Raw genomic sequence first — 22988 nt, forward strand, 5'->3', positions numbered from 1 at the left:
GGGAGCTGGAGCCTACCTGGAGCCTACCTACCTCCAACACTAGCTCTGGCTTCTCTACCTTCCACATCCAACCAGACAGTTTTTGTAGCCAGGAGTCGTTCCTTTTCCTGTCAGGACACCAGACACACAACATAAACTTACCATGTGCAGCAACTACACACACAAACATAAAAAAACCAGCACAAATTAGAAGTTCATTTGCATTTATTTTCATAATAAACAATGTAATTATAAACATTTCATTCAATTACACTAAGCATGATAAATATGAAGTAAAAATATTTTTTTTTTAAATCTACAAGTTTAAAGGACAGAATGAATTCACATCTGCTTCCGTGTCTTAATTTAACTGCTTTTAGCCGATGACGTGTGATATGCTCCTCTGATCAACTCTTCCGCTTTAAGTTACAAAATGAAACCTCATACCTATAACTTGTTACATAATTTCCCATTTACAGACAAAAAAAAAAAAATTACATTTACATACATCATCAGTACAGTCCAACATTAAGTTACATTTCTCAAATGTGCAAGATTAAGCAAATGTATACTGTAGTCAAATAAAAACAAGATTTCCTTAAATAAATGTTCAAGTTTAACTGAAGCACAGGCTGCTGGTTTTGACAGAGGTTAACATCATCTAATACCTTCTGCATGGGGAGATGGACATCATCTAACGGGTGAAGTGCAGCTGTTCAGCGGGTCGTCTGTGACTAAATGTTGAAGGTGTTTGAAGAACCCGACAGCAACTGTAGAACCTACAGTTTCAAAGAACAGTTTTTATAGCTGTACATGAAAACACCCTGGAGAGAAAGCATATCTTGATCCATAACCGTTTGCATTATGCTTCTTTACAGAAGCCGATCATGGTGCGCGCGCACACACGCGCACACGCGCACACGCACACGCGCACACGCACACGCACACGCACACACACACACACACACACACACACACACACACACACACACACACACACACACACACACACACACACACACACACACACACACACAGAGAGAGAGAGAGAGGACGTATGGCCTGCAAATGATGAGATACATGATGAAATGCTCAAAACAATGCAACTGGACGAGGGAAGTGACATGTGAACAGGTTAATTAAGTTTGACACAAAGGAGGAAAAAGAAAAAAGGCAGACGACTCTGTTCATGACACTGATGAAAGCAGCCGTGTGTTTTGTTCTAGTAGTGTTTTTGTGAAGTCCCTGCACTTGACTGAAGAAATGCTGCCAGAACTCAAATTTCAACTGATTAACGAAATTCATTGCACATTTGTTTACAAAACAGCTCATCAACATTTCTTCATTCTTGACATTTAAAAATAAAAATCTCCCACTTTTTACACAATCTCACTAAACGTGTGATTTTTATTTTTTTTTTTTTTTTTTTAAACGTTGTAGTGACAGGAAGCTGTCTTTTACAGCATCACAGGCACTGTGATAGAGACCCAGTGACTAGTAGTCAAAATCCATCCCAGCAACTTCAGAGCATAACAAGAAGCTTTACAAAATGAATAACTTGTCTTTAGTTTTTCACTTCTCTGTAAGGACTAATATGTCGATCCTCGTCTAATACCTCCAAACATTCTCACTGGGGTGTCTCAAGAATATGAAACTACTTACTGAAAATGTTCCTTTCAAACATAAATAAAGGAACACTCAGTGTTTTGTTTTTTTTAGTTCAGGTAAATTTAAACCCTTCTTATTCAAATGCTGTACAGATGGATACCACACACACAGCTTCTCTCCAATTCGGAGATTGTGACATAAAAACACCCGACGAGAGGTTACGAAAAAACAAATTCTTCCAAAAAGAGGCAACCACTGAAATAATCGCACGACATGAAGGAGCAAAATGAACAAAGTTAGAGAAAAAAGCTTGGATCTTCAGTTTTAGGTCTGCTGAAATCAAAGAGCTTGTTCATATTTGGCTGTAGTGACGAGTTTTGCCAGCCCAGTGTGTTGAATTCAGAGCATAAAAAGTCTCTTTTTTTTTTTCCTTTTTTTTTTGGTGAAAGTCCTGGGAAATGAGTGCACTTGGACACACAACGAAAAGAAGCAGCCAAACACCTGGAATGCGCATGATAAGTCTTTAAAGCAAACATTTAGAAACTCTTTTTTTTCTCCCTCAAGTGGAATTGCACTGAATTTAAATCACACGTCGATGTAGCTGGAGAGGTGATGAGGCTCAGACGGGCCGTCTTATCTGCTGAAAGTCGTGGTTCTCGTGGGCGTCTGAGTAGGAAAAAGAGCAGTTCTGCCTGAGAGAAGCGTCCACGGTTTGCCCCACAAACCGCGTCATTTGTCCTTGTTCAGATCTCCTCCATTTCTTAAAAAGTGCGAGTTTAGCTTCAACTTTCAATGTAGTGTGATGATAATGTAGCACACTAGTCCTTTTCTCCATCTTCACTGCTTCCTGGGGTGAACAAAAGAGGATGAAGAGAGTTTAAACACAAGTTTCACCGATTCATAAATATTACTCAAACATGACTATTTCATATAATTGTAAAGCCCAATGAGCTCGGTACATGAACAACTCTGCTCACAGTAGTAAGAGAAGAGAGCTAGAATAGTGAAAATGTCTAATATATTTATATAAATAGTAAATTAAATACTATCTTAAAACATTTGCACCAAGAACATGATGAGATTAATCAACTATTTTTAAAAGGAATAGTTTGACGTTTTGGGAAACACACTTATTTGCATTTTAGCTTAGCATTGAGACGGGAAGAAGCTAGCTGTCTTTGTCCAAAAGGTCAAATAAATCCACAACCAGCACGGCTACCAGTTAACTAATTAACACCTTATATCACGTTAATTACATTTGTGAAAAAGAAGAGTAAAAATAACATGTTGTAGATTTATAGTGAGTGATGGGACAGAATATTTGTTTGTTATGGAGCAGTAATATCCCAGTGCCTTGTTGGGAGACTTTCAGCTTATGCTAAGCTAACCTTCTGCTAGTCATAGCTTTATATGTAATGTACAGAGATGAGAGTGGTGTCGATCTTCTTATCTAACTCCTGAAAGTGAATGAGCTCAAAATGTGGAACTATTCCTTTCAGCCCGTGTAAAGACCCACACAGGTTTGGCGTGTCTGCATGCTTAACTTGCCTCCTTGTTCGATGTCGGAGTCGGTGAGATGCGTCAGGGAAAAGCTAGCGATGCTGGCCGGGGAGATGGAGAAACGGGAGTAGTTTGAGGAGCCGGTCCAGCTGGGCTCCAGCACGCGCCCTGCTGCAGGCGGCGAAGAGGAAAAGCGAGACGCTGCCGATGAGGACATAGTCTTTGACACGCCGTCTTTGTCCGTCTTGGGCAGGAAGGCGGGGGCGGGCGAGAAATCATCATCCCACTCAAACCCACCACCTGCAGGGATTTCATGGACGAGTCAGGGCATGTAATGGCAAAGACAATTTGCAAGCACTGCACACATTTAGTGAATTTTTTTTTGTCATTACCTTCTTCATCAGTGGAGCTTTCGGAGTTGGTGAAGCGGTTCAGGTAGCTGGCATTGGACACCGGGCTGCTGAACTCTGGAGCCTGATTGCGTGAGCCTGAGGAGTGGTCACCCAGTTCCTTGGTGGGGGTCTCCTACATCAGAATGAGTTGGATGTTAATTAGAATGTCTCATTTGTTACACCTATAACAACTCTGGGCAACGAACAACAACAGACAATACAGTACCTGGTCAAACAGGTAGACGGTGACATCGTCGAAGAACGACACGGCTCTTCTGGAGTTATCTGCATCGCACCTCACAGGAAACGGGGACGACGAGGCCTGGACGCTGAGCGTGGTGGGCTTCAACAAGCTCTTCAGGTTCTTCGCGCGACTGTCGTCCGAGACAATAAGTGGCACCGGATGCACCGTGTCATCCTCGCTCTCTGAGCTGGAGCTGTGCAGCTGGTACCCACGGACGTCGTCGTCCGAGTCGTCGCTGTTCTCGTCCTCCTCGTCCGCATCCACGCCGTCCTCCTGTCCGTCCCGCCTCCCCAGGAAACGCCCCTCCATGTCCGGCTCTTTTATTTTTATGTCAGTCGCGTAGGTCCTGGTTAGCTTAGCGTGACCGGAGCTCTCCGGCGCTGGCTTTGAAGGGGCAACCAAAGGAAGTTGTGGAAGAGTTGAGGTTTCTAGATCTTCTGATTGATCAGGAGATGTGACATCGTTGTGAAACTCTGGTTTGTTCACATCTTCACTGTTGGGAGACTCTGCCGCCTCCGTCTCGCATTTCACGGCAATATCCGAATCTGCCTCCGGTAATATTCCCCCAACATGAGGCGCTTCCTCGTCGGTCTGTGCCTCTGCGGCAACAGAAGGTTCTTGCTGAGAAAATAAAGAATGGACATCCCTCTCCACGTTGACCTCCAGTGCTGGACCTCCAGCAGCCGCGCTGATCTCCTCGGCAGAGTTTCTCAGCCACGTGACTTCACCAGAACCTGCAGCAACCGTTTCTTCAGACTTCTTCTCGGGTTCAGATTCGTTGTCTGAGAAATAGGCGGAGTCTCTGTAGTTACTGCCCATGAACGGCTCCTCAGCGGGAGCTACCTGATCTGGTTGCTGGTCCTCACCGGGATCCTCATTGTGAGTATCCAGCACACCCTCTACTTCAGAGATGATGATTTCTGGTGGAACCAGATTTGTGGCAGCTGTGAGCTCCTCCGTCTCTTCTTCTTCTTCTTCTTCTTCTTCTTTGGCAACACTCAAGCCGTTTTTGACAGGGGACTGGTCTTTAACATTCGGCTGAGAGTTCCACTCGGGAGACTCCAGGTTCTCCGTCTCGTACCCGCTGTCGGATATTTTGTACGGAGGCTGGAGTTTGTGTTGGGCTATTTGAGCATTCAGCTCGTCTCCTTGTTCACCTAGCCTGTGGATGTCAAGAGAGTCTAAAGAGTCCGGTGTCTCGGCTGAATTGTCTATAGTTGGTAGAGTGGTGGACATGCTGTCTTCCAGTAAACTGTCCTGGCTGATCTGGTCCAAAGACGGCCCGGAGACCAACAGAGAAGATCTGACGATAGGGCGCCCATCAGAGTCCATAAAGGACTCTTCGTGGTCAGATAGAGTGGTTTCTAGTTCTGTATCTGCATCCTCGATTAGCTCACTCAACAGATCGTTACTTGTGAGGTCTTCGCTGTGTCCGTTGTCCGAGGACAATGCTTGGACTTGCAGGTTTTCAGGCATTGTACTTCCTATGGGCTGAACATTATTCTTTGAGGTTCCAAGGTCTTCTTCAAGGCTGGGAATTTTGGCATCTGTGCACAATGAGTCTGTAGTGGCACTTTCAGAGATTGCAGGGGTGTGGCCATCAGTTTGACTGATGATGACCTCAAACCTCTCTGAGGTAGAATCAAAACCAGAGTCTGCGCCTCTGTGAGAGGATTGCAGCAGACCGAGGTCTTCTGTGGAAGAACTATTTCTAGCTGGCAGCTGGTTGCTTGTGTTGTCTTCTGTGACCACTGTAATGAAAGGCACCAGTGTTTTATGTTCTATCAGAGACGGACATAACTCCCCCAAGCTGTAACTCGGAGAGTCTAAAAGTTCCTGTCTCGAGGATGTGCTACTTGCTGCAGGTTTTAAATAATTGTCCGCTGAGATTAAGCTGCCTAAATTCTCCATGTTGTCCCAAGAACTCATTTTGAAGCGTTCCTCTGGTTCGTGGGCTCGACCGGGGAGAAGAAAATTCTCCTGTGGACTTGAGAAACTTTGTCCGTCTTTCATCAGGCTGTGATCTTTGAGAAACATAAAGTTGTCGGCTAGTTTGTCAGCGTTCAGAAGCCTCTTCTCATCTGTGTTCTCCCCCTCCGCTTCCACAGAATCCACCAGGTGAGGGGCCTCTGAACAATCCCCTAAAAAAGAACCCCCATTGCTTGTATCTATATCCACCTCCTGGACGGCTGAAGGTGCACCTTCAAGGAAAGGGTTCCCGTTGCGCTCTGGAAGCTCCATAAAACTCCGTCTCCAGGAAGGAGAGTCCTCTTGCTTGGACCCCCCGTCAGTGAAAATGTTGGTGTGGTACGGACTGTCATTTTCAAGAGATGACCAGACATGGCTGTCTGGTAAATAGGAATCCTTGGAGTCAATACTTTGGTGGAAAAAATCAGCATCGGTACTAGACTCATCCAGACGGACATCTTGGAGAACAACAAAGTCTTGCCGGCCAGAACTGAAGTCCATGTCTTGCCCTCTATTCCCATCTTCCCCAACAGTGCTCTCCCCTTGTTCTTCTAGTTGTATGAAGTATTCATTCCCATTAGACGGCTTTTGTGCATCAAACACTGGTACAACTCCAGGAATTCCTGAAGGAGTGTGACCACTTTTTGTGCCCGCTGCTCTGGCAACAGGATCAGGGAAATGGGCCTGGATGTCTTCACTGGAAACAGGAAAGAACATGCTGTGATAGTTCAATGTTGTGTCCATGCCCGAACGCCCATGGTTGCCATCATAGTGGTCGTGCTTGGCAGCCTCCCAAACGTACTCAAAGCTGAGACCTTTGCTCGTTTCGGTGACCGTAAGAACTTCGTCGATCTCTTGCCGCAGGGCATCATCGGCGAACTGTTCCAAGATTGGGTAAGACGAGTGGCTGACAGTGGTCTGCCGTGCGGAAGGGTTCGGCTTGAGAGCGTCCCAGCGTTGCTCAAAGTCTTCTTCTATGTCCTTCTGGCCTTGCATGCGCAGGTAGATGAGCAAACGGTGGACTTCCTCTGCTGTGGCCCGCTTGTCTGGAGACAGCCAGCAGAACTGCAGGACCTCATGCCTGCAGTAACAAGGAGATCAGACAAGATACATTTTAAATGGCCAAATAACTTTGAATCCTGCTTTAAATAAACCACGGTCACTATATATTTGTATGTAATTTGTGCCAATAAACTCACCATCTGTCGGAATAAGGGAGATCCAGCTGTGGCTTAAAGAGTTTGACTTGTTGATCCTTGATCACATGAGTGAGAACCTCCCGGTCAGACAGATGTGGGTACGGCTGAGCAGCGTTCTCAAAGAGCTCCCACAATGTGACTCCCAAGGCCCTACGGGACAATTGAGGACAAAATGACTGTTGGAACTTACTGCAGGACAAAAGTTATCTTGTGCACTTCGAATTCAGCAAAAGACCTGAACCTCAAAACCACAAAACTTCATGAGGTGAGCTGTTATCACCCTAACTCACAGCACTGCACTTTAAATACAAATAAATCAAATGACTGATTAGCAGCTATGATAGTAAGAGACAAATTTAATTAAAGGCGACTTGGTAAACATTTTGTGTGGAGAGATGCTTAGTCGGTGTCGTGTCAGTGTCTTCTCCCCCTCTTCTGGAAATGATCCAGATTGTTTGGTTGTTACAAGCCCTTGTATTTGCAGGAAGGGCTCGTCTTTCACAGCAATCAGCCAGAGGTGTACAGCAGAGCAGTTTAATGCCTTATTCCAAATATACTAAATGTCATGTATACTTCTGAGTTATAAGAAAAAAAAAAGTCCTCTAGTGTTAGTGAAGAGCTGCAGTTTGGTGCCTACCACACATTGCTGGGCTTGGTCTGCTCCATAGTAATAACACCTCCATGGCGCTCGCCCACCAGCTCAGGAGCCAACCAGCGAAGCGGTGCGAACACATCATCCTCTGTGATGACGTAATCCTCCTATAGTAACATAGTAAAAAAATCTAATCAGTCACACACGATATTTACAAAGTGGAACAATCTAGATTACACTGTAAATAATTGTGCAAACACTAAAGCTCATTAAATAGCAGTCTGCAACAGGAGCCATTTGACTGTTTATTCGCTCTCCCTCTGCCTCTCTTCTTTCTTTACAGAAATAGCCTCGCAGGGTGACCTTATCTTCAAGTATTAAATTCAGACAGCCAAACTGACGGATCAGCAGTATTTAAGGAATGCAGCAGACAGAAATGCCTTGGGACATAACGGCGTGTCCAGTTACAAGACGAGACAACCTTAAATCTTCAGTGAAACATGCCACTGATCAAAAGGCAAACACCTGCACAGCCTGCAATAAAAGAAAATAAGATTTATTTTCTGTGAGGTCATCTGAAGCTGGCTGCACAACAAATAAACATACGCAACTATGTTCATCAGCTGCACAAAGTGGAGAAGTTTGTATTCCATTGTAAGAAGAACTATGTTGTTGATTTTGGTAAATTACGGCTTTTTTGGGGGCAAAAAACACGGCTTCAAACTACTAAACTCTCATTAACATGTGCCTTGTGGAAGAATTTAAGGACATTTAGCCGGCCACATTTTCTGATGAAAACGGCTATTACAGCAGCAGCTATGCTAACTTTTTAAGATCAAATTTCATCCAAGTGTAGAGACATTCCAATTAACTGGACTCTTATGTGTATTGGACCACTTTTATTAAAAGGGGATTGATAAGTGGTCTCACAATTCACCCATCAGGAAAAAGAAGATGATAAATAAGGTAAAACAAACTGTTGATCCATCATGGATACCCAGTCTCCCTTACACATCCATGTAAGCCAGTGTGAGTTTCTCTCTAAGTACACAAACACTCCAGATGGTGGGAATCAAGATGCAGTCAGGCTGCTTCTACTGTATATCATCGGGGGGCTGCTGCTGCTGCTGCTTGGCACGAGGCATTGAGGGCTGTGTTGATCTGCTACAAGCAAAGAGACCTAACGGAAGTTTACATTTGGTATTTGGATCATTCTTCTCCATGTGTCAGAGTATTTATGAAGCCTGCAATGTGTGCAAATGGGTCTAAAATCAGTTTTTGAGGAGCTACTTCTGAATGTTTGACCACAAAAGAAAAACAAACACAGTAAGCTTTCTACCAGTTTTAAAGGTTAGATTACCTACTACTCCCGCCCCCTGCCTGCCGAAGATCTTGAGTAACCACCATTGGACGATATGAAAATAGACAATCGCCCAACCCTATTGGATCACGTCTATTTAGGAGTAAAACTATGACTGGTCTAATGTAAAGCATCTTGTGTAACCAGCCCCTGCTGTTCTCTTTATAACACCTGGAATTGAGGGGTTTTTTTTGCTTACTTTGTATCTGTAGGGTCCAATTCCATAGTCTCCCACTTTGACTGTCAGATCTCCCGTCAGGTAGCAGTTCCTCAGCGCCAAATCACTGTGAGAGCAGAGAGAACAACACAGGGATGGATTACATAGTTACACAAATCCACAATCACAAAAACATTCACCGGGCAGCAGTGTGAAAAGAATGCAAAATCGATCGCATCAACAAGGAACCCACCGTCTCCTCTTATCCTTAAAAGGCTAAGATTACCTCACAAGAATCAGGGCAAATGAGTCTGGCAAGGATCACGAGAGACTTTGGCACCTACTGGATATGAAATTCTTCTCCTGTCATTGCCTCTGCTCTTCACCTTGCAACAAGGCTCATACAGGGGCTATTCCTGACTCGTGCATACAGCAGCAAGATACAGTTTCTAGAGGGAAACACAGGAACGTTTTGTGAAGCTGCCAGGAGAGGGCGTACAGAGCGTCTGGGTCTCTCGCTCTCTCTCTCTCTCTGCACATTAAGCAGATATACGGCAGTTCATTTGCACTTTCAGAGGCAGGCTTTGGTTTCCCCTTCAGCCCCGCCGGCATTCCCTGTGCACAAGTTCCAAGTCCCTTTGACTCGCTTCACGACAAACACTGCTGACGCCAGTGTTCTTGCGTGTGCGTTTGTGTGTGTGTGTGTGTGTGTGTGTGTGTGTGTGTGTGTGTGTGTGTGTGTGTGTGTGTGTGTGTGTGTGTGTGTGTGTGTGTGTGTGTCCCAGCGACTGTCAGACCAACTGAAACCTCTGTAAGATAAATAGAGATTTATTTTAAACTCTCCGGCCCTCTGTTGTTGGCTTGGGCCCCCGACATACAGTAAGGAAATGGGTCCAACTTCTTAGCCCTACAAGGCCGATACGCGGTTTGAAAAAGAAAAGCAAACATTGGCAGTACTTGTGCTGAAGATATGTGTTGAGCAATTACTAAACCAAGCCTTAAAAGAAAACCGATGTTTTCATGTTCAGAGGTTTCAGCTCTGGATATCGGCCCACACAGCACTGACGGGTTTGTGTCTGTGGAGCTGCACCATCAATATCACCACCTCTCACTCAGTTCTGCCAGCATGCGGCTGCACTAATAATTCAGCTAGTGTAACCTTTTATTTTTTAAATTTTGTATCTTGTGTAACTAAACTAAAGTGCCACAGAAATATTTTGACGATTGCAAATTAAATTTGTCCACATGGGGGGGGGGGGGGGGGGGGGGGGACTGGGGGGCTTGTAGAACTCCCCTATGAGTTGTAACAAGGATTAAAACACAACGCCCAATATGAGGCTATCCTTTTACATGCAAAGAGCAGAATCATCATATCCCTCTGGCAGCGGACAGCTGACACTGCGGCAATGCATGGGAGCTGTGTTATTGGAACCCTCCGGGCTTATTCTGAGCATACAAAATAGAGCTGATGAGCTGAGCGTCGTATGTAACCCCGAGCCACACGGACACCCCCCTGTGCCCGGCTGGCTACGAGCAGCCAGACAGCCAGCGCTCGCTGAGGGGTAAAAATGAAAATGAAATGCAGCCTCTCTGCTGTACACACCTTTTTTGGAGAACACTGGTACTCCTGACACTGGTTGGACAGTAAGCACTTAAGAAGAACTAACAGTTGACCAACGTCTTCATCTTATTTGATGAGGTTTGTGTCTCGTGACATTCAGTCACTCATAGTTACGTTCCTATACGTTAATAGTGTATTAGTGTTGATGATTTGCACAAATCTAAATACTAATAAAGCTAAATGACAGATTATATCTCACTAAACAAGAGCAGTCCAAATGATAAAGACAAAGATCAGAAAATATTAAACATTATCACGTATGCTTTCTTATTAAAAATACATACAAGTAAGAGCGTAAAGAGAACTACGTCCACATTAAGTAATACCTATGAAATTAAGATAACTACTGCTCTAATAAACTGAACTATGGCAGAAAAGCACAAAACACTAGGTAGGTAATACTAGCAGCCGCATTCATTGACAGACAAACAAAAAAACACAGTGGTCAGCTTAGTAAGTGTTAAACCTGTGAGCTGGTAGAAGTGCTACCTGTGCAGGAAGTTGTGTTTGTGAAGGTGAGTGACACCAGCGGCGATCTCACAGGCCATCCTCTGCAGCTGCAGCAACTCAGCATTTCTGAACATCCAGTCCTGCTGAGACAGGTAGCCCCGCAAATCCCCCTGCAAACACAAACACACACACACACACACACACACACACAGCTGTATTAGCTTACCAAAATCTAACATAAACATCTCATTTGTATTATAGCAACAGGAGGAATTGGACAAGCAGGTGTTCGTTAAATGCATTGCTCAGAGGCGGCCACACGGGGGCAGTAGACTCTCCAGTTTCTGTCTCCTCAGCACTTCTCACTGCGGATGTGGGAGAGGACCAAATAAGGGTAACGCCGTTTAATGGACCTCTATACTGGGGTCACAGAGATTTATAAATAAAAAGAGTTCAGCTCGGGTCGGTGAAATAAACGGTGCTTGTGTCCCTTTGGGTGTCGGAGGAGAGCAAACAACGAGGTTGTCCCGAGAGAAAAGCGGGACATGATGATCGACTACGCCACATCACACACACACACACACACACACACACACACACACACACACACACACACACACACACACAGGTGTGACTGATCATAGTGCTGTGAGGAGATAATAAAGGGGATCAGGAACCAGGAGTTCCCCTCGGTTTGATGTGAGGGTTGAGAAACTACAGTACGTATATTGTACTCTACTATGATGTAGGCAAACGAAAGACAAAGATCAGACTGAATACACTTTGCTACCACTTGAGATAGTGGATGTTTTAGAGAACAGTATATTTAACTCCGACTTCCTAAATGTGAAAGCAAAGGGTCGTCTCAGTTACGCGGGCTTTTGGGATCATGTTCACCGCAGAGCTGCAGCGAAGGAGACTCCCGATTATCCAGCAGAACAGAGCTCCTCTGAAGAACCAGCTACTGAGAACACACTGTACACACCGGATTCACAGAATACGTGGGGCGCGTTGGTTGAAAAAAAAAAAAAAAAAGCACATGCAGTTACCGAGCGTGCAGGTTTGTGTTGGAGTGTTTTCCCTGAGCTATCTCACTACAAGCAGCTTAAGATAGATGAGTCGTCTTACGTAAGCGGCATGGTTTGCTTCGACCACATTTACCCCTGCGTACACACACACACACACACACACACACGTATATATACACACACATACATACACACACACACACACACACACACACGTGTATATATATATACACACACACAGCTCTGAGAAGCAGTCTTCACAGAAGAGCTAAATCCAATGTATGGTAAGTGATACCCTCTGTATTTGTGACGGCTGCTCAGCAGGTGATCAGGTCTGGGTTTCAGGCCGTTAATGAAACAACGTTTACTGTGAAAGGCCAAAACAATTAGGCCTTGAGTCTGACCCGGGAATAAACAAGAACGTACTAAGTTCCAAGTGAACAGATTCGTGTCGGGCTCAGCAATCACATGATCGAGTTATGTAAAAAGAAAAAAAAAAAAAAAAAAAAAGAAAAACAACAGCATATAACACTCAATACGCCCGTAGTCAGTAATGTACAACTTAATAAATGCCATGACAGTAGTAAGATAAAGAGCACATCCATAACATTGGAAGGATTGTTGCTTTAACAACCGGAATAAATGGAGGAGATCAACAGCTTTGGAAAGCCAGGAGTCAGCTGGCTCATGTCCAAGACCCTGAACCAGAGACGGGTCTGCCTGATGAGGAGATCCGTGCATTAGAGGCCATCACTCACTCTACGGTATGTGACAGTCTGTGCCCCCCCCCACCAGTTGCTTGATGTATTTTGATGTGTAAAATGCTTTGAGTCAGGCCGTCAAGAGGGAAAGTCACAGTATGTTGGCTTTTTGGGGATTCATCTCACCAACTGCACAGCTGCAGTGTCACATTTCACGTTTCGACATAGGGGATGATTGACGTGGCCCCGGGGTGGTAAATTCAACATAAGAGCTGTTTCAACTCTATGTTTCTACATGGAGTTAAATGTTACATGCAGGTAGTGCACACGGAACATGAACTGTTTATATTGAAAGAAAGGAATCGCGTATTGTGCCAGACACAAGCCCACTTGGATGAAGTCCTAAAAACTCTTAATCCAGCCGGGGATAACGAGTACAGACATCACTCAGTTGTGCTCCCCTCACACATTATCACCTTCAACAAACAGGACCCGGTCTTCAGGCAAAATCTTCCCGAATGACTTGCACACACCTGTTGATAATGTCATTTTCATCTCCCGTCACAAACGTTACTAGAGCTGGCTGGGAGAGACCACAATGCCGGGACACCGGCCAGGCCTGGGCAGCCGGACAATACTCCAACAAAGTTATGCAACGCCTGGCGAGACAAACTGGAGCACGCTGGACACAATATCAGGTTGGATTTATGGGAAGGCGAGGTGGGGGGGGGGGGGGGGGCATTTGTGTCACCTAAACAGCAGCAGTGCATTTCCTTTCTTCCTTCGAGCAAATAAAATGTGACTGTCACTTTAAAGAATAAGGAAAACAATTACTAGTTGCAACTCTATTCTGCTGCATTAATGCCCTAACCCTTACTACCGATCTGGATGAATACAGATGACGCACATGCGCACACACACACACACACACACACACACACACACACACACACACACACACACACACACACACACACACACACACACACACACACACACACACACACACACACACACACACACACACACACCTTACAATCAGTCAACCAGTAGCAATTATGACAGACTAGAAGTGACATGCAGGGACTATTTAAGTGGAATGAATGTTGACTCCCTTCTAAGGTATGTTTCGAGGCTGCACTTTGATGGATTGGGCTACGTCACAGTTTAAGGCGTCTCTAATATTCTAATATTTCTCTGGTGCAAAAAGCTACTGTACTTCCCATCGTTAAGGTTTGTCCTGTTAATAAATCAAACGGACACCACTGCGGTGTATATTTTTAGGTGACTTTTTTTGGCTTCTTGCATTTGTTTACTTTGGACCGAACTCAACCAGTCTCCAAAAACGCGACCCATGAAAATGTACAAACACAGCAACTGGTGGAGGCGACACCGGAGGAGCGTAAATGGAGCCCGGCGCTTTACTGGGTGAGGTGGGAATGTGAGAAGTCCCAGGCTTAGACTAGTTATGCAGCTTGGAAGGAGGAGGAGGAGGAGGAGGAGGAGGAGGAGGAGGAGGAGGAGGAGGAGGAGGAGGGTGTTCCCAGCAGTCAGGCTCACAATAGGTAGAGAGAGAAAGATAAATGAGCGGCCATGATGGCGTCCGAGTTACTTCAACATGTTAAGATGAACAGAGGGGCTACACAGTATCGCTCAGCGATACGTTCTAGCTGGACAGTATTTTTAAAAAAGGGGCCCTGCCCTATGAATGTGTGAGCTTAACATGAGATAGTTCTTCAAATATGTCAATTAATGAAGCCTTCTAAATTTAGCAAGCAGTGAATCTCTTAATTCCTTGACACTAGTACACAAACATTGCATGTTAAATGGGGGAAAAGTAAAATAAAAAATAAAGATTTATGTCATTCCCATGAATATATTAGGAGTTGAGTCATACACAATCAGTTATACATTTTGCATATTAAAAAAAGGGCGTTGATGGTGTATTTTGTGCTTTTTGAATAACATTTAGACGAGCATGTGGTCACTCACCATTTCACAGTACTCAAAGACAAGTAGGAAGGGAATGGCCTCAACACACTGTCCCAGGCATTGGAGGATGTTTGGGTGCTGCAGCACTCTGTAGACAAAATAACACAAAGCCTGTAGATACTGATGCTGATCAGGACTGCAATAAGCTTTGAAATAATACCTTAATATAACATCTGTAATACTGGAGAGATTAGGTCTGATACAATGCGTCATATGGATGTTTTTGTCCACATGTACTGTATGCATGTCCTTCCACACACTGTTCTAAAATGTAATTGAAGTTAGAAACTATTAAATTAATCACCAATTATTTTGATGATTGATTAATCTGTTTTTAAGAAAAAAGAAGTTCTGATTGCAGTTTCCTAAATGTGAATATTTTCAGATTTGTTTTACTCCTCTACGACAGAAAAGTGAATATGTTTGAGCAGGACATTTGAGGACGTCATCTTGGGCTTTGAGAAACACCAATTGACATTTTTCACAATTTTCTGACATTTTATAGACGAAACAACTTCTTGATTAATTAAGAAAACAATCTTTCTATGAATTAAGACGATGAAAATATCCATTTGTTGCAGCCCTACACATGTTAAATATATTGATTCTAGATCACCTAATAAAAAACATCTGAAAACAATAATAGCCTTGAGTTAAAACAACTGTTTACCTGTAGGGATCTCCCTGCTGCAGGAAGTCATTCTGCTCCTTAGCACCTGCACTAGCTTTTAACTCCTTCACCACCACCCTGGCTCCTCCTGGATCAGTGTAGATTTCACTTAGAAGGACCTGTTAGTACATGACGATACTTTAGATATAATAAACCGCTGCAGAAAGAACTGTTTAAAAAGGCAACAGATTGGAAAGATGGGAGAAGAATGAGTATTCCACATTTTCAGTTGTTATTTATTTTTTAATCGTTTGGGACTGTGTTAAACTTGTACATTAACGAAACCAGTCTCACCTGGCCAAACCAGCCGTTGCCAATCTCTTGGATATAACTGAGACTGTGACGCGCTACCTGGAAGCCTGTGGACCCCTCTGTGAAAACAACCAGGAAACAATGTTAATTAAGACTAAACTAATTAACAAGTTTCATCTGGAGTTTTGGAAAAGTTACATTTGTTGTTCTTAATTTGGGCGATTTAAAAAAACGTAGCTGTTAAAAAAACCGTTAAAATAATTAGAAATGTGTCTGCATGTGTCCGAACCTGTGATACGGACAGGAGGCTGGAGGTGCGGGGGTCCGGGCAGGGCCACGGGGGACACGGCGAGGGTGTACACCTCGGCGGGGGACTGCATAGAAGGTGTGTCCTCTGCCGGGGGAGTGAAGTCAATCTCATCGTCAAAGTGGTCCTCAAACTCCTACAACAACAACAACAATCAAGAGTGGATGAAAAACAACACAACACAGAACTGCAGGGCATGTATTTCACAACAGAGCCTAAATTCACAGACACTGTCCATCGCGATCGACCCCCCCCCCCCCCCCGCTCCCTGTATTCATTAGGTGTGGCCCGCGTGGGGAGCAGGTGGAGCTGTGTCCGTCTGACTACCTGCCCGCCAGGACTCTCACCTTGAAGTTGATCTCCCGTTCCTTGCAGCAGGTCACACAGTTCACCAGCAACACCACCAAGGCCAGAAGAGCCGTCAGCGATACCACCAGGGACAGGGAGAGAGAGACGGGCAGCGTGGCCCCCGAGCTTCCACCTGAAATCATGAAAAAAAAAAAAAGGCAGAAACGATGCTGAATTATTCACATTCACAGCTGCGCTTCATTCATTAATGAAGAAGAAAATAAAACTTCTAGAGCGTATCGCTCCCTTTCACAATCTACTCCACTGCAGTTCAACACTGCGCGAGACAAACAATCAATTACGAGTGTCTAAAAGTGTCAAAACAGTAAAAAAAAAATAATTTAAAGGTGTACAATCTCTGCACAAACATGACGTGACAATTGTGACTCTTCAGGCCAGACCCACGCAACCTCCGCCCCTCATCAGCCACCCGGAGAGACAGTTGTGGGGGTGTTTCCACTGGCTGATGAGCAGCTGATGGTGCAGCAGTGGTGACAGCGAGTGTTAAGTCTGCACCGGCAGAGATGCTGCTGGCCCAGCAGTCAGGTCAGTTGTCAGCCCTGACAACCCCCCCCCACTGCGCTGCTCAGCTGCTGCTCTCACACTACACCGATGCTGACCAACGTTCACACAGAGGCTTTCCAATTTAGTGCAAACCGACATCTTTGCTCTGCTTCACACGCAAAAACACAACAACTATTAAAAGGCCAAATGTATTCGAACCGCTGTGACCTGTTCTTGTAATTAACATAGACAATGTGCCGTTAACAGGACATAATAGTGGGCTCAAGTAGACAGCGAAAACTCATTTATACCAAATTTTGATGATGTCCCACCTTGTCTTCTCGTGTCCAAATGTCACTGCTCATTTGAGTCACTTTGGTCTGTCAGAAGACGTTCAAGTCAATCCCTCCCACTGGATGCTTACGTGTGTGTGTGTGTGTGTGTGTGTGTGTGTGTGTGTGTGTGTGTGTGTGTGTGTGTGTGTGTGTGTGCTGAAAGATGAGTGAGATTTTGTGTCCCCACTCCTCCTCCTGTGTTTATTCTGTCTCCCACTGGTTGTAGCTCGTCAGGTACATCCTGTCTGCTAGAGGGAGAATCAACACCTACCGAGTCTCCTTCTGCTGAACTACAGGTTCCTACTACAAACCTGCTTCTAGTTGGTTTTACATCGGCGCATGAAGGAGAGAAACAGCAGACCTGGAGTATGACTGAGCTAATGAGAAACCAGATTCTGGCCAATGTGTCGACAATAAACTGCTTTTTTTCCCCCCCCAAAATATATAAACTGTGCTTCTCCAGATGGGGATCAATCTGAAATATCCGTACATTATAGTGTAGATGATGCATGCAAATCTTCTCCAAATGATGGTCCGGTCCTGGAACGTTAAAGGAAATCTGATTTTCTGACGTCCCCAAATCTCTTTGAATAGCTTATCCCACGGTGAATGTGTCATCACTAATCTGTATTTATATTTAGGTTCATAGAGGAGTTGTTTTCACAAGCATCAACTTGTGAACTGATCAATGCTCTTGGTGCAGCAGCACATGAATTATTGTTATCTCAAGCTACCTTTTTGAGAAATCAAAGCAGATTTCATAAGAAACAGAAATCCGACTGAACGTAAACGAGAACATCTGAACGGCATGTTCTCCTTTATTGAAACCTCGTAAATAGGAAGCGAGCAGAGACACTGGGATCTCCAAAAAAAAAAATGTGGATGCATGTTGTCTTTACTTTATGCTTTTAGATTTATCCACATAGACATGGCCTAAAACATTGACCATGCCGTTGTTAAAAAGGTGACAGAGTGGTAACGTTAGCCAAAGCCCAGCCTCAGTGCCAAAGGTCTCAGGCAGAATCAAATTAATTAATCTGGCAGCCTTGTCCCCCGCTCATAAATAAATAATTTTGTTGAAATGAAATAGCGGTAAGAACTTGTAGAGGCCGAGTCTAACAACAGAGCAGTGATCTCACGTCTGAACAGACGAGATGAGCAGCAATCCCTTCATCTCCCTGAGGAGCATTAGATACGATCCAACGTGTCATGATTGAGATTCATTTCATGTCTACCAGACTATCACCGACAAAAATAGAAAAGATTGCTCAACCTGGTCTCTTTATGATCAAAACAGGATCACAACATTACAGATCTAGATCACGCTGGGTCAAAGACATCACGTTGTCACCTGGCCTTTAGGAAACGTAAAAGGCAGATATCCTGTGATGCCAACTGTAAAATGTTGAAATGCATGAAACGCTGATATTTTACCCATTTCTAAATAATGGATGCTTCCTCAGGATCACATCCACAAATCCCTCCTCTATGCTGAAGATAGAGAAACAGTGTCTGCGTTGAAATATTGATGAGAAGAGGAATGAAAGATGAAATGGGTCCGTCATCAGGACACAGGCGTTGCTCTAAATGGAGATGTGTACTTACAAACTGTTAAATGAAAGTGTTCCCCATCTTGTAATTTATCTTCGACATGAGGAGGGTGGGTCTTGTTAAGTCGTATATGGGCTGCTGACGGTTGTACTAAATCCCTCTGAGCTACAATTGTAAGAGGAAGGCACAGGTGGAGAACTGCTAGCTGACGCTGCCCAAAACCACCAAAATCTGCTGAACGTGCATCAATCCAAACCACAGACGGCACAACATTTTACAACAAACGACACATACAACAACACAAGAAGAGGCAAATACATGCAGGGGAACAATAAGAAGAAACAATGTCCGAATAATAATAATAATAATAATAATAATAATAATAATAATAATAGGTGAACAAAGGCCAAAGACATTACGGTCTCCCAGACACACCACTGGTCTGGCTTTCCCTTCTTAATCTCTATTTCGGGCAGCTGTTAGTTGAACTGGTGAGTTACAGAGCCACACATACTCTACATCAAGCCTACATAAACATTTCTAACATGAAGCGATATCTACTGCATGCATGCATGACTGTACTGTTGCCATGTCACGCAACAGAGAGGGAAACCTGACTGGGGTCTTCCACTATGCCATGAAGAAGATGGATTGAAAAGAAGACTTTTCCTTCCAAAAATGTAAGATATTTTCCAAAACTACACATCGATCAGATCAAGCTATTATTAAATTGATACCATGTAGTCTGATTTTGACATAAGTCCATCCTTTAGTGAAATGCATATTTCATAATTCTAGACTGGCGAGATTTTCCAACATCATGAGTCCAAGAGAGAGCTAATGATGAACAGAAAAAAGTACAGCCCTGTTTAAATCCATATTCACAAAACACTACCTCCATCTACAACCATAGCAAACAACGCGAGCATCAGTCCCTGGCAGGAAGCAATCGTTCGGAGAGAATTCCAATTGGCTTAAAATAAAGCTTAACTTCACAACAATCCTGGAGAAAAATATTGGCTAGAATTGCAGGCAGCTTTTTTTTTTTCGATACAAACAAGCCCGTCTGTTCCAGCCGAGCAGCGGGGTTCCAGGCGGTGCACGACACCCAGAGAGGCTGCAGCAGCAGTCAAGAGAGAGAGAAAAAAGAAAAACACAGTAGCCGGGTCACGGCAGCGCTACATGGGATCAGTTCTCCTCGGTTAGGCTTTATCTGAGTCATGGGTTCATATTATGACTTGGCAGGCCCCACCAAATGACTCAACTGGTTTTTTTGGGACCAATACGGCAGGGAGCTGCCAGGTCTCATTTCGGTTCCACTGCATATTTCAGGAGACATTCACGCAAAAAGGAGGAGCTGACCCATTTTTCTTTGCAAATTTCACCCACCAGTGTGCACAAGTGGATGTCTGAACTTTCAGTTTATGTACAGGATGAGGGATGGCATGTTTGGCTTCCACTAGGAATTGTCTGGCTGCTATGATAAGAAGCACTACGCCTCATCAATCAAATGCACTTGTGGCTGGCCGTCGTAGGAATCCATATCGGATAAGCTTGTGTTCTGTCATTTTCAGTTATAAATTAGTAATATTTCCACTGTTAAAACCATAAAAAACATCCCTTCATAGGCTGGTCCACAGTGTGTAGAAGCAGCATCCCCTACAGAAGAGGTGGTTATCACTGCATCACTGATGTAATGGAAGGTTACGGCCAAAGCGTTCACCTTGACTAACAGACCGGACAGGCCTCCATCACACGGCTGTTACTACAGTTGAAACATTGACACTTCTGTTAAAGCTTAACTCTCTACCTTCACTTATGTTTGGTGTGTGTAAACACAGCACACGCCACTTGAAGACCGGCTTTGCAAGTGACTCACTTATTGTTTTTATAAGTGGGATCTCACCCACAATCCATTATCTAAATCTAAATGTTTAACAATCAGGTATAACCGCATCACATGAGGACACACTGGAAAATAAAGATGGAGGAAGTGGGGCAAAGAACAGGTTGTAATAAAAGCATAAAAAGCATGCGCATGTAATTGCAAAATAACCTTTCCTGTAAGCTGTAGCATAATTGGCAAACAATGCTGTTGCTAATCATTGACTGGAGCTGATAAGACTGGAATGTGTTATGGTTACACATTACAAAAACCTGACCACAGCATATTGGCGTCTGCATCTAGCTATTTCTCACGAGGAAGCGCGTTGACCGACTGAGCATCATGCTTTGAAAAGCTGCAAAAAGAGTGAAACGCTGAAACCAGCATCCGCAACATAAGGTTGCAACAAGTGATCATTTTTGTGGTTTGATTCATCTACTTGAATTACTGTACAATTTCTTGGTGAATGAAAAATTCCTAATTTTGTCAGGAAAACCATGACAATATGTTTAAAAGCATCACATTTAAAATGTGGGAACCAAATCAATACTAATATCTGATAAGCTGTAACCAAATGTTTGCTTATAAATCAAAATTGTCATGAATTAGTTTTTTGTTGGTCAACTATCAATTACAAAACCACCAATAAAACAGATTGAATTGCTTCCTAGATTCAATTTCCTGCTGGTCTCTGAATCAACATATGACATGTTTTTTTTTTAATCACACTGGCATATTAAACGATGGCAAACCTTTTTTCTTCCATGAATACACTTTGATTTATCCAAAAATAATAAAGTGATCACACCCGTGACACATCCTGTGATGAGGAAACAGTGTGTCCATGCTGGTAGGCCAACATTCAGTCTATTGTCTCATAAACTTGGTTCAAATGTCAATGACTGGACCAACCCTCACTGACAGATTAACACGTCTGAACCAGCAGTTACAATAGGCTGTACTATATTAACTCAGACACATTTGAGTTAAATATCAATCAGAAATAAACTAGACGAGGTTAGATATTTTCTGAGTTCTGGTTGTAAAGTGTTTTGAGTGTGTTGTTTGTGATTACCAGTTAGCAGCGTCGTGACGATGACATACTGTTACTTAACATTATAAGCATTATTAAAATATACACCAGTCCATGTAGACAGAAGGAATTGCCATCCTGCTAGCTGTGTTATCAAATAAACATTAGTAGTTAGTCCAGGTATACGTACAATGAAACGGTTTCCAGTGGTTAACAGGAAATGAAGCCAAACTGTTGTGTTGTTAGCTTTTAGCTGCTGATTAGCAGCCACAACTCAACAGAAACACTTGCTAGCTCAGCAGCTAGATAGACAGGAGTTGTAGTGAGTGAACAAACAATCGCTTAGCTCTGTATCAGCTTACAGTCAGCTGTCTCACCTGATGTGTGAGGGTATTGAAGAGGGGCACCTTCAGACAGCCAACACACCGAGAGGAGGATCCCACCGGCCAGCAACACAACACATCCATAGCGGCTCCTCATCCTCCTAGCTTAGCTAACTAAATGTTAGCTAATCGGAACCGTCGTCCTAAACAATAAATGTCTGTTTTGATGCTAAACCGTTATTAATCATTGATAGCCAGTTTAACGTCAGTGTAGGCTACATAAACGAGCATATTTCCTGTCTGTTTGACGTTAGCTACTTACTGTTAGACCAGCTAACTAGCCTCAGCTAGCATGTCAACGCTTACAGTTTCAGCTGACGACAGCAAACACCGCTACGACATGACGTGTTCCGTTGTCCATAGAGACAAAATGAGCCATCAACTTTCACGACGTATCATATTTGATGTTTGTACCCTAATGTTATTTAAAAGAACATAGCTAAAGCAAATTAACCGATAGCCCTGACTATCATGAAGCAGCTACCCTCCAAATCGCCATGTTCCTGTACGACGTCACATCACGAAATGAGGCGTAAAAACCTCAAATAATTGACAAGCAATCAAGCCAATCCCAGCGAAGAATACCTTCGGGTTAAACACACGGAGCCAATCAGCTTCGAGCTTTATTATCAGGCATGTAAATCCAGTGTATCAAAGCTGAAGAGAGCTTTATACACCCTGTCACTTGCCAACCATGTGAGGCACGCAATAATGATTTGGAAAAATGACTTGTCTACAATATATGTTTATTTTTAGATTTATGGCCAACCATAAAGCATGTAATAGGTGGTCAGGGTAATCTGTCTGCTGCAGGTATGCTGGTTTAAGCACCATGAACTATTTCTTGAGGATTTTTTTCTTTTTTTTTTCATTCTCATTTTCATTTTCTTTCTTGTGTTGTTGTATGAATGTTGTTGGGCATAGAAACA

The 22988-nt window shown here is 43.7% G+C and overlaps 1 protein-coding gene across 1 annotated transcript; it reads right to left on the bottom strand.

The window, feature by feature from the left end:
* Nucleotides 1-353: 353 nt before the first annotated feature.
* lmtk2 (lemur tyrosine kinase 2) lies at nt 354-22559 on the bottom strand. The gene is made up of 14 exons (XM_068718977.1): nt 22054-22559; nt 16368-16501; nt 16003-16156; nt 15756-15832; nt 15462-15580; nt 14792-14879; nt 11110-11240; nt 9042-9126; nt 7528-7649; nt 6891-7040; nt 3706-6772; nt 3480-3612; nt 3136-3387; nt 354-2434 (listed from the first exon to the last, which is right to left on the bottom strand). Exons 1-14 carry the CDS (start codon nt 22154-22156, stop codon nt 2406-2408), a joined length of 4644 nt encoding a protein of 1547 aa, XP_068575078.1. The 5' UTR covers nt 22157-22559; the 3' UTR covers nt 354-2405.
* Between the last annotated feature and the right edge of the window lie 429 nt (nt 22560-22988).

This window comes from Cebidichthys violaceus, unplaced genomic scaffold (genome assembly GCF_023349555.1).
Source record: "Cebidichthys violaceus isolate CVI_PGR_0920_01 unplaced genomic scaffold, fCebVio1.0.p SCAF_23, whole genome shotgun sequence".
Taxonomy (NCBI): Eukaryota; Metazoa; Chordata; class Actinopteri; order Perciformes; family Stichaeidae; genus Cebidichthys; species Cebidichthys violaceus.

Coding starts and splice junctions, on each gene's coding strand:
- lmtk2 (XM_068718977.1), bottom strand. CDS start 22,156: ATGAGGAGCCGCTATGGATGTGTTGTGTTGCTGGCCGGTGGGATCCTC. Junction 7,041..7,527: donor ACCAAGCCCAGCAATGTGTG/GTAGGCACCAAA, acceptor ATTGTCCCGTAG/GGCCTTGGGAGTCACATTGT. Junction 6,773..6,890: donor CTCCCTTATTCCGACAGATG/GTGAGTTTATTG, acceptor TTGTTACTGCAG/GCATGAGGTCCTGCAGTTCT.